At 42.4% G+C, this 12641-nt stretch overlaps 1 protein-coding gene across 1 annotated transcript in view; it reads left to right on the plus strand.

The window, feature by feature from the left end:
• Nucleotides 1-1204: 1204 nt before the first annotated feature.
• The window catches only part of SPMIP2 (sperm microtubule inner protein 2), a 40420-nt gene continuing 28983 nt past the window's right edge, over nt 1205-12641 (plus strand). The window contains exons 1-2 of the mRNA XM_083832711.1: nt 1205-1590; nt 8771-9000. Coding sequence (XP_083688837.1) covers nt 1461-1590; nt 8771-9000 — 360 coding nt within the window. The 5' untranslated portion in view covers nt 1205-1460. The remainder of the gene's footprint in view (nt 1591-8770; nt 9001-12641) is intronic.

Below are 12641 nucleotides of genomic sequence, written 5' to 3' on the forward strand. Positions count from 1 at the left end.
CAAGAAAAGTAAAGGCTATCCCCCTTCCTGTAGGGAGCTGAACAATGCCAGCTTCAGCAGATGGAAAGAAGCACAGCATCACGTGCAAGCACAACACCTCTTCAGCTACGCTGGTACTCGAAATGGCTAAACTTTTCCACAAAGACGAGTGGGAATACGGAGCCAACCCCTGAGCCTGACCCCAGAGGCAAGGTACTGCGGCCCACCGCCAGTCAGTGCGGACGCCAACTGGAGGCTGCACCCAGGGAGGCCCTGGCCAGGCCAGGAGGAGGCTTGGTGCACCCCCACCCGTGTGATGGAGAATGAAGCCATCTGGCTGCAAGGCTCCGGGGAAAGGCTGCAGGGGAGGCACAGGGAGGAGGAGGAGGAGGAGGAGGAGGAGGAGGAGGAGGAGGAGGAGTGAGGAATGGGGGAACAGGCCTCAGAAAGCAGGGGAGAGCTGACAAGCCAGGCTGGGAGGAGCAGCTGGAGGGTCAAGAGGAGGAGCCAAGAGCAAAATGCGGTTGAGCAAGTAACCCAGGGTGATTCAGAGCCCAGTGTCCACCAGCCTGGGTCTTACTCAGAACATCAGAATTTGCCAGAAGTCATGCACCGACAAGCATCTCCAATCACACTCTCAGATACTCCCCATTACCCTGTAGGGAAGGTTGCGAAAAAGCAAGCTATTTTATTGATACTAAAAGAAAGCCTCAATACACAAATCAGAGCTGTCACACATGTTTAACTGGAGTGTCAACGAACGCTGTGTTATCCTTGATTACTTGTTAATTAGAAGTCTTATCAGTTCAGATGTGGTTGGAGACATATTGGAAGTCTCTGCTGAGCGTTTTTAATATTACACATATTGCCGTGGCAGAGAGGGTTTGTATTACACCACCGCAGTCCCTTTGGGATCGCACACCCGTAGGAACGGCTCGTGCCCTAAGGTGTTTACAAATGAAAGAAAAAAGAGGAGACAGCAGATGGAATCGGCAGCTGGAGTATCTGCAGGAAATAAGGCAGCTCTGACAGGCACGCCAGTGAGACTTTTATCTGGGAGTCTTATTCCGTATCTTTTGCCAGCACACGCACACACAAAAATAATAATAATAATGGGTGAACCAGAGAAAAGGAGCTCTAGAGAAAGAGCAGCATGTGCTCACAGAGATCACTTTCATGGCCTGGAGCATCCTGAAGAGTAATAAGTGATGTTGCCATCATTTTAGAGAAAGAACCCACTGGGCAGCAAATGGCAATAAAACCCCCAGAACATCAGGGTCTTTACAACTCTAAATTCCTAAAGACACATCATTTTACTTGTTAGCAGGCAGTTTCCTGACTTATTGCACCCGTCGAGGTGTCAGCTGAGGATGTCCTGACGTCATGGTGTCAGGAACCTCATCAGAGCCTGGGGGAAGATATGTCACAATGCGCCCATCCCCAGCACTCAGAGGAGGGGACAGCCAGCCACTGTCACCACGATGGGCAGAGGAACCAAGGTGCAGAGGAGCTGGGACCCTCCCCAGGCAGGGAGGGCCTGCTCCAAGCCTCCATCCCCTACAAGAGCCACCAGGGGCTTGGCGCTGGTGGAGGCGAGGATGGTGTTCTCAGGTAGGTCACGATGCTGGGATCCCCCACCCCAAAAAAAGGTCTGTTAACAGGTGCCAATCTTTTTATTTCATTGGACAGTTTGAAACCTAGAGAGAAATCTCTGTCCTTTAATTGTTTACATAGTTTAGACCAAGTTTGTAGGTATTTTTCAAGCATAACGGATTATTTATTGTGCACAAGACACACACGTGCACACACACCCAGAGATGCTGATGTGAACTGGAGACTTATTCAATTTGTAGCTTTTGTGCTCTGCTCAGCAGTTCTCATTCATTACTTTAAAAGCATGCCCTGCACCTGCCTATTGATGAAACCCCCCTCGCAGGGCTGGAGAAGAGAGCGTGATTCTCTTCTGGGGATCTGAATGAAAGCCTCCTGCTGACAGCAAGCAAGGATTCCCCAGTGTTCCTGGTTAGCCGCAATTACTGAGATGTCTTCCTACTACAACCTCATCTGAATTTCAAGCATATCAGCTTTAAAGAGCAGGCTCAAGAACAAAGCTGATGGACTGAAAAAAAAAAAAAAAGTACTTTTTGTATCTGAATTTGTCTTGGGGCCTGTTTTTCAATCACAGTGTGAATCACGACCATCACTCACTGATTTTTGAGTAAAAATTTAGAGACTATACATTTCAGTGCACTTGTATCTTGTAATAATTAAACAATGATGTTAGAAACTACTTCAATATTCTCATTCTTCCTCAAATTCCAAAATACTACAGACAATATCTGGGTGGCATATATTGTGTCAAAATACAGTATATTCATGTCATTATCACTGATTGTATGGGTATATGCCCTTCAAGTTACACACTGCAGTAGTTTTCTGCTCTGGGGGTACAAGTCACAGGAATAGAAAGACTGCAGTTTGGGGTCAGATCAAGAATTTATATAATCCAATATCCTTTCCAAAACTGCTCTTAAATCTCAGTCACAGTTTTTGCTCTACAGCCTCTTTGCAGTGAAAGGTGACTCAGTTTGACCATGAACTGTGAAAAAGAAATTCATTTGAAATTTTAAATCTATTCCTGGCTATTTAATTCCAGTTTTTGTTTTATGAAATGTTGCAATTGTTCCTTATTCACCCCCTTCAGATCAGTTATTATTTAATAGCTCTCTACTACAGCCCCTTCAGTCACTTCCGAGAGCAGGAGAGAGTAAAATTTATTCAGGCTTCTTGAAAATGTAGAGTCAAATCCATTTGCTTTGATTCCACATTACTGTTAATTATCAGCTGCTAAGATTAACAGAGGGGCACAGGCAGATACGTACACCCACACCGATCACTTTCAGTACCTTTTCTCATTTTAAGAAATCCTTTCTTGGGACCGGTAAGAATGGGGAAGCAGAGCAGCACACAATACTCCAGACAGAGGTGCAGCACTGATATATTCGGTGGCACAATACCTGGAGGCTGAGTTGCCTTCTTGCTGTGACCCAGCACACCACCATCCCCACCCTTTGTCAGAAGGAGCAGGTAGTGGTGTAACAGCACGGTGTAAGCTGTGCAAGTAGCAACTGGTGACAAGAACAGCCTGCCTTATCTGTTCAGCTCTTTTACAGCATTGCTAATACCATATAAAAAAAAAAAAACACCACAAGGCAAGTTTTAGAAAAATGTCATGGTGGATAAACCTATTTTGATCCAACCTCTGTGCTCCTTACTGAACTAAGAGTTTTTTCTACCAAAAAGCTATTCTACCCTGTCTTTTTATCTAATATCATGAAATTAATGGTAAGATTGCTGTTACTCCCAGTGGATGGTGGATTATTATCTCTTAGGAGCATATGTTTTCTGCAGAAAGCATTTTTCCTCAGAAACTAATCTCGGAGAGTGCTCTGGACCCTTCTTGCTGACTGTCCTCAATTGAATAGGGTTGCAGCAGCATTGTGTGGCACCAGCATTGCTCCTGTGAGGGATTTATGCCAGGCAATTCTGAGACGAGTAACAGTCAAGGTTATTTTTAAAACACCACAAGTAACTTAATCGTGGCAACATAATCGCCAATCAAGAATGCACAGCTTGCTATTAGTGACACTGATATCTTGTAAAATGAAAAGCAAACTGCACCTGATTATTTATAGGGTTCTGGTGCTTGTAATGAAACAAGCACGTTATTGCAGATTTACAAGTTAGCAGATTGATGCAAAATTAACATGTTATTCATATGCATTATATGGCTCTTGAGATAAAGAAGCAAACACCTACATTTCAAGTCCCTAATAATCTGGATAGGTCTATGATTACTGCTCCACTGCCAATGGTTTAAAAATTAGATTTTTTTTTTAATTACCTAAACTCCTTAAAAATAAAATGGGATTTATTTCTGTAATAGTATCTGTAAGTTTCTTCACTCTGACTTCAACAAAACAGCTGTCTCTTTTGTCATGATCTGATTTCTCAGAAGTAGCATGCTCACATACCTCCACAGTTATGTCCTAGCATTTCTACCAGTTCAAGCCAGGTCTCCTGACCCAACTGGCGACCCGAAGGTTAAAAGGGGTTTCTCCTTATCTCATAGTCTCAGAAACCATTGTCTCAAGGAAGCAAAGATGATAAAACAGACAAACAAGTGGTAAACCTGACCTAGCAGGACTTCTTCACTGTATCTTTTCAGTCTTTCTTGCAGAGAATCCTGATTTAACTGCTTGAACGAGGTGACAGAAATGTAAAGTTAGCTTTTATTTCTTCTGCTGTCTTCCAGCCACAGGCTCTGAATCACAGTCAGTAGAAAAAGCTGAGCAAATAAAAGCAGAGTTAAATACTACTTGAAGTACGCTCAGCTGGTATATGTCACCTTTGGAAGATATCTAACCAGGGTGTTAAGATGACACTTCTTGTGTCTAAGTGCCTCGTTATCTTCCTAGCATATATGTAAGGAAGGAAAGTACTAAAGAAGAAACACGACTACTTAGGGACTGAACTCACAAACTCTGCACAGAGCATGGGCTATTTGTGATTTCAGATCCTCCAGGAGGCTCAGATGGGGAGACCTGAGCCACCCTTCAGCACCTGCCTTCCTCCACTGATGGCCCTGGCCCCAGGCCTGCAGGCAGCCCCACCAGGGACCCAGAGGCATTTGCACCCGCGGGAGCACAGCTCCCGGTGCTGCTCCCCGTTCTCCTCGGGGCAATGCTGGCTTCAGCGCTCCTGACCTTCAGCCACCGGTTCCCATCTCGCGCTGTTTGTTTTGGCACAACCGTTTCCCTCCCCCAAGGCCACATGGAAAATGAGATCAGTGAACTGATGTGTGTTAAAAATAACCAGGGAGGAGAAAAAAAAAAAAAAAAAGCATTTTACCATGTGGTTGAGAAACAGTTGTTTCAGAGCAATGGGCAGCCACGGGTAGGCAGGCAGAGCAGCTGAAGCTGCCTTCACTGGTGCCAATAAAAGGTGTGTGGCATTACATCCAGCCATGGCTGGGTACAAAAAAAGAAGAAAAAAAAAGTGGGAGACAGACAGTCTTCTGCCTCCGCTGTCCCTCATGAGTGGTTACCCCCAATTACTTGTTGCTACTTGGTGCTTCTCAAGAGGAGATATACTTAGTGAACAAAAGATGGAAAGCAGTTTATGATGCTGAATCTCTTCCTCCACCTTCTGAAGAAAATAATGGAAATAAAACAAGCCTGAAAGACATGCTCGCATTTGGAGTAATGTTTGAAATTATAGTCTGCAAATAAGAAATCTAGCACTCAGTGTGACTTGGCTTATCACTTTTAAGACAGAATAGAAAGCTGGTTTATCTTTGATTAGGTTTTCCATGCTTTTAAACATACCCAGCTAGCATGTGTGCTTGCTAGGAAATGAGACTGCTAGGAGTGATTTATTTATTTACACTAAAATAATAAAATTTGATGCCCTAACTTATAATTAATATTTCAGCAGGAACGACAAAACCAAAAAGGAAAACCAGTCTCAGTGTTATTTGAATAACTGTCATTCTTACCACCCTCTCTCCCCCTGTTCATCGCTCTGGGAACCTACCCACAGCTTTCTCCAAAACCTTGATCAAATAAATATGTCTTTCACTCTGCCTAGAGAATCAGCGCATCTGGACCAAGGGAGGGAGCATACTGCAGAGATTTCAAGTCTCCACAGAGCACGCACTGCCAGCAGCGCTTCTCTTTATCTGACCAAGAATAGCCTGCTCGAACGCCTTTGCTAAGCCAAAACTGTTGAGAGGCAGTCCCTCAGGAGCGAAGCCAGGGTTTTTTCCAGTGACAGATATATTCCATCTTCATCCTTATTAACGGAACACTCCTAATTGATTTCTTTGTTTACTCTTTCCCTTATTCTGCAAAGAAGAAAGAAAGTCTAAACTCTGCTTTCTGTATGACAAACATGAAGGCATTCCTTACAGAACATTAATCACAGTGGGAAGCACTGAGAGACTACTTGACTTTCTATTGAATTACAGTTCAATTTCTACAGATTATCCAAAGACACTGTTTCCTCTGAAGCCCGGATGAACAATAACACATGCAATTAGTGTAGGTTCTTCTGCAGAAAGTGGAATGTACTGTCAAATGAGAGTTCAGGCTATGGAGACGAAAAATAATAAACCCAATGGAAAAATCAGGACGTAGTTCCAACCTATATTTTCTCTGGCAGCAAAGTAGATTTAAGAGGTTCCTGCTTTTTATTTTTGCACCAATGACACAGTTCACTGCCTCTGCAGTCATGCCAATGTGACTGTTTGGGGGCTGTGCTGTAAACTGGACCACTGAAACAACTTAGTAAAACTTCCCTGTCACCTTTAATTAGTGAAACAATGTCATAAATTATCATGGCCCTGTCACGCATAGCTTGTGGATCCACACAGTGCATCAGCTGTTAACTCAGAGTAGAAGGCTCAGTTTATACCTGCTTTGCAGAGTTTAGCTGCTGCAAACATGGGCACAATGCTAAAGGAAGCAGAGCATGGGCTACCCAAGCCTAGCGTGTGGTTCCAGGCAGAATAGGTCTGAAACTGGTTTTAAAAGGTGCCCTTCCATGGTAAGGCAGTCAAAACAAAATCATCAGCCTTTACTGAGAGACTAACTTGACTTTTAACTGGGCTATCATGGTCTTTGCTTCAACCGTCTCTGCACGTAGTGATCTATTTTAAGTTAATATGGATCCTGAGAAGACATATGGCTTGAAAATGAATCCCTTGCCTATGATAGGAGTCCTGTATTATCTACACTTGAAAGTTCAACTGGATTAGCATATAATTATAGAAGCTATTCTGGAATGACTCCCCAGGCATTTCACAAAAGGAGTTCCTTTCTGTTCCTGTTTTCCTTCATTTCCAGTAGTTGCTTGGGAAAAACTCCATGTGAAAACTCACCCTCCTGTTTTGCACCTTTATTTTCTGCCAACTAGTAGTTTGGAGGATGTATTTTTTTTCTTCCTCAGCCTGCATCAACATAGCTAATAGCCAAAGCAATAGCATAAATATCAGTAGACCAGCAGGGAATTGGTTTAAATCTATACCAGCAATGAAATTGTCTGGCATCATCATCTGCTGCTCCAGTAGGAGACTGTGTCAGCACACTCTTAATGGCTTGTCCTTTTAACAAAAAACATGGCTTGTGGCTTTTCCAGAGGCTTTCCTCTGCTTTATGACTTCCCATGCTTTATGATTTCTCCTTGCGACAGTTCCAGAACTGAGCCTGTGGTGTAAGAACTCTGCTTGATACCCAAAAACCTGTCCTCCATCTTAACCATTAAATATTTCTAGAGCTTTCCTTTTTTTATTATTTTTTTTTCCTAACAAACATACAACAGGTGTTTGCTTCTCAGCTGAAAACCTGTGTGAGGTTCAGCTGGCTGAATGATATTTGGTGAGTGAATCCTTACAAAGTCCAAATAATAGAGGTGATGGTGGGAACGGTAACAAGAGTGTCCTTTCAGTCAGCTGTGATCTTCACAACTTAGTCATGATAAACTTGGGATATCTTTTTTGAAGCTACAATTCAAATGCTTTGTAATAACCATAAAGGCAGACACTGTCTTCATATGCTGACAAGATCTAACAACCCTCGATTTGGGCAGTAAAAATATCAATACTAATCTCAGACTGTAAATCAATGCTGCGAGGACTCTGGTGATTTATGAGTTCCCATAACACTCCTTTGCCCTGTCTGCACAGCTGAGAGGCACAGCCTGCAATCATAAGCCTTCAGGTTAAGTTTCCAGATATCTATGTTGTGAAAGCAGTTTTCAAAATACATGATTTACTTGTTTATATTTAGTCCATAAAGTCTAAACAGCACCTCATGAACTTCGCAGCACCCCTTGCTAAAGACATGATAGCCTCTGTTTTATGGACAGTGAAATGATGGTGTGGAGGCTACTGGTGAATGAAACACTGAGGTCAGCTCTGAGCCTTAGCATCCACCCTCCTGTCTTGATTTTCAACCAAAGAAAACTCAGGTACTCAGGCTGGCTGGGAACTGTGATGCTTTCCAGCTAGGTGTCCCACCTGGAGGCTCAGAGGACCAGGAACACGGAGCATAGCTTTGCTTCAGTGTTCTTGTACTGTGTCACTTGGATTCGCACCTGACCAGCTGTAATATATATTCACACCCATTTTGCTTTATAAAGGCATACCCTTCCTCAATTCTTCAATAGATTTCCTTGTAGACATCTCTGAATGACCTGAGAAGTGTCACTTAAAAATCACTGGGCTTCATTATTTCAAGTGTCTTTGCACTCAATGACATTTTAGCTTGACAGTGAACTCGATTAAAATGAATTAAAGCTACTTTAATACTGGATTAGAAAGCCTACAGTGACTTAATTTAGTAAACCAAAGCCACTCTATATTTATATCTTCTGCTAATATATATTCATTTCATGGGCGCGTTTGTATGAGTAAAACTTAAAGTACCATTTTCACAGGTGTGCATCCAATCAAAAAAATTTGCTTTTTGTTTTGTTTCATGCCTTGTTTCTTTTCCAGTAGCCATGTTTTTAGAGCAGGAATAGGAAATATTTCAGTGAAAAAAAGCCTTGTGTAACCCCCACTCCAGGAGACACTCTAACAAACGTATAACTGGTATGATATCCTTGCAAAGTGGAACACCTATATGATTGTTGCATTATAAGCAAGATAAAAGGAAATGAAGTTTTTGTTGCTCGACTGTTTCAGTATGCTATCTAAATAATTACTTTCTCCATCTTTCCTGTCTCTAAGGCCCAGATGCCATACGTGATCACAGAACAAGGAGGGCTGAACACACTCACTACATAGGAGAGACATCTCCAGCAATAGAGGGTACCAGTGATGCTAACTACTTGTGGCGGCCAGCCTCCTGTTCACGTGCACCACCTCGCAGATCTGACTGCCCTGGAGAAATTGGGTGGGGTGTGAGAGAGCTCAGCCATTTTGCCAGGAAAAATCTCCAGAGCGGAGCACAGATCAAGGTAAGGAAGATGTCAAAACTGAAAATACCACAACTCCAGAAGGCAGAACAAAGCTGTGCTCTGTTTTGCAGTTTCATCCTGAATTGTCACTAAGGCAGAGACCATTCATGGCCTAAGCAAGGAACAAGAGAGAATTTTGTACTTTGATTAAAGACTGTGTTAAGCCAAACATCAGCCTGTAGAAGCTTCTAGACATAATTCTGGAACAGTTTGCACAAATTCAGGCTCCTAGGTAGATGCAGATGCCTGAAAAATAACCTGATTAAACATCCTAAAATAATATAACATATGCTTCAAAGGGCTGGATTTTTCCACATGGCTAGAGCAGAGATGCAGGGGGAGCTGCTCAGAGGAGCAAGCTCTAATGTGATATGAGCCATCGAGTGACGCAGCCTGGCCAATTCCCAAACACTGCAGAGACCCGAAGCATCAGGTGTTCAACCTCTGTGTGACCAGAGCCCTGCAGGGCTTGCATGCTCACAGACATCTGGTAGCTCTGCAAACCCGCATGTGACTCAGTCCTAAGAAGATCCTGGGGAGCAGAAGTAGCTAAGGAACTTCAGACTCCTGAATTTCTTCTTGTTCTTTGTTTTGAACCCCTTACACATCCAGCCACAGCTGACTTCAGGGTAATTCTCATTTGCACAAGGTTATAACTAAAAGTCCCATGGCTTGATTTCTGAAAACAATATAGTTGGTTGTTGTTTTTTTTTTTTTAATATATATATCATATTTTTTCTTGTATATACACACACACAAATTCACATATGATGATACAAGTATATTTTAACATTTGTATGTTTGTTGTGCTGTAATTTTAGAAGCCCAAAATGGGCTTGAGCCCAAAATGATTAGCTTAGGGCTGTATGAATACATAATACTAACAGTGTTTTTGCCCTAAAACAAGCTTTTTCAATATCTAAGGTACTCTTACATTGTTCTGCATTGCCCCCCCATTGCACGCCATATCCTTTCAAGTATACCCTTCTGAAAAATCCAGTTAACACTTTTTCAGAAGGTATCTATGTTATTCATAGTTCTTTGTGTGTTAGACACCATGACGAAAATACAAGTAACTCAATAAAGGAAGACAATGAAGGAAAGAGAAATTGGTCCTTCATAGGAGAAAACAAGCCTGTGGGGCAGGGAGGGAGCTCCCAGAGGGCAGAGCAAAGCACCTAGAAGAAGTAAAGGGAAAAAGAGAAGGCTCAGGAACTGGAAAGCTGTGGTACAACAAGGATTAGGAAACTGCTAGGAACAGCAGATACAGAGGCTTTTGAAGAGATGGAAAGAGAAACATTGTCAGGGAGCCAAAGGTAAACATCTAGCTTTTGCACTAGGAAGCTGACGAAAGGTTTCTAGACCGGGAACAAACCTGAAAGAGAGGACCCATCCCACATGGGCAGAGTGGTGTGTAACAATCCCTTCAGGGTCTGTTTTCTATCTGAATTTTCTGCAGTTGTGAAGTTTGCCTTGACTTAAAATCTATTCATGGGAAACCAGTTTCTGAGTTTGTTTTCTGTGCTTCCTGAGCATCTGTGAAGAGAAGTTGTAGGGCCACCTTGAATCTGTAGCTGATTTGTTGTCCCCTCAAGTAGAAGTGACAAGGCCCCGGCGTTATCAGCTGTGAACAGCTGCCCTTTTAGGTCTTCACGGGATCCTGTTTTCTCTTCCCAAACATACAAACTACTCATCACCACCACTACCTCCCCAGAGAGAAAAGCAAGATAGATGGGCAGATTTTCCTGTTTGACCCTTCCACCTAAAAGCAGGGAAGAGTATTTTCCAGTGTATTTTCCCCTACTCACAGCCATTCAACAAAGGAATGCATTCGGTAGCACAGCATGGAAGTAGCTACAGCTAAAGTGTAACAAGTGGATGGAGCTGCTTGGCTGAGTTACCTAACAATTGGCATTAAAAAGCCTAACTATCAGATACATGTGAAAGGAACTGATAGCTGGTGCTAAACTGATAAATCTTTAGTTTCTAGGAGTTGATCCTTTGTGCTTTAATGAAATGCAAGAAGATAAATGTCAGCAGCATTCAAATGCTCTGCAAGCCTCATTTCATCCCTGAGGACACCCTTTCTGCCCTCACTGTGCAGCACCTTTCTGGGTCAAACCCTGAATCTTAATCAATCGCTCCTATGAGAAATCTGAAGAGATGTACAGTCCTGGGAAGAGTCGCTGTATTGACTAACACCTCCTGCCATTACTCAAAGGAACGTTCCATGCCGAAACCAACCTGGTGTGAGTCAGAGCTTGTGACAACACAAATAAGGGCGTGAACACGTATTACACACATCTATAGACTGTGTGTGTTGGTGTGAGTCACACACACACACTAGGTTTGTGATACCACTTTTCAGAAGTCAGTGAAACGCAGCTGAATTCTCTTCCATCTTAACCAAAGAGGGGCACGCTGGCACACTAGCTTTGAGCCACGTGTTCTTCAGTAGCCATTTAAGAAAGACTCATCCATCATGAGGAGGTATGTCCCAAGGGCAATGCCATATGCCAACACAGAGTCCAGATTTTAGTAGCAGAGCTGGGAGGGGTTAGGTCTGCCTGATTAACGGAGAAAGCTGCTAAAAATGTGCTCTTAAAACCCGACACCCTCTGCTGCTCTGGTCGCGCAAGAGGCCAGCAAAAGCTGAGTTCTGCACAGTAGACCTAAGACCCTCCTGCCTTGACCCCTCCTTCCCTGGGTGGCAAAGAGCAGTTACATTTAGCATAATAAAACATTTTTTTTTAATTAATAGCTGATAATGGAAAAAAGAGTGAACTCTCCAATATAGAATGAGTTTTTAAGCATTCAACTGTTGTTATTTTTTAACATAGTTAACAGATTTTATAGCCTATTTTGTATTTCTAAGTGGGCTTTTTCTAAGAAGAAAAGTTCCAAACCATTTTCTTCACATCAAATCAATAGCAGACATGCAGTCTCTCTCAAATGTCTAAGCATCAGCAAATAATTTCAGTTCTCACATTCCCAATCTGCAGATATTAGTCAACACAGATTAAATAAAATCTGCTTAGTGAAGTTGTAATAAATAGCTTTTTTTTTTAAATAGGAAAAAGAAAGCTTTTAGTTCATTGCTTATCATAAGATCTTTAACAATTTAAGCTAAAATCCAGTGCTTATGCTTACTGTCTTTTACACTGTTGAGATACTCTAACCAAGCATGTCCGAGACATCCAGCCTTATTAGAATAATGTTTTCAAACATATCGTACAAAGTGGTAGTTCTTAACACTGGCAGAAGCATTGTGAGCTAAGACCCCCAAATTTCAGAAAGTGAAAGCACAGTGCATGCTGAACAGTGGTCTTAATGCTGTCACCATAGAGATGACACTTCGCAACCCTTATTTATATCTCCTTGATTGCACCAAACAAATGTGCTCTCTTCACAGACAAATGCTTTTGGTTCCTTGAGGAAGATTTCTCTAGATGACGTTTTGAATAATATCTTTGTAGGGACATAAACACTATTTTGTAGTAGAGTGAATTTTTCAAGATAAAGAATACAGTAACATTTCTGACAGAAGAAAGAAAACAACCAGCTAGAATAAACGCAAAGGAAAATCTTTAGTTAAAGTGATCAGTGGACAGAACAGATCTCTTTGTCTCCACAGAAAAGAA

This window comes from Anser anser (genome assembly GCF_964211835.1).
Source record: "Anser anser genome assembly, chromosome: 4".
In the NCBI taxonomy this organism is placed as follows: domain Eukaryota; kingdom Metazoa; phylum Chordata; class Aves; order Anseriformes; family Anatidae; genus Anser; species Anser anser.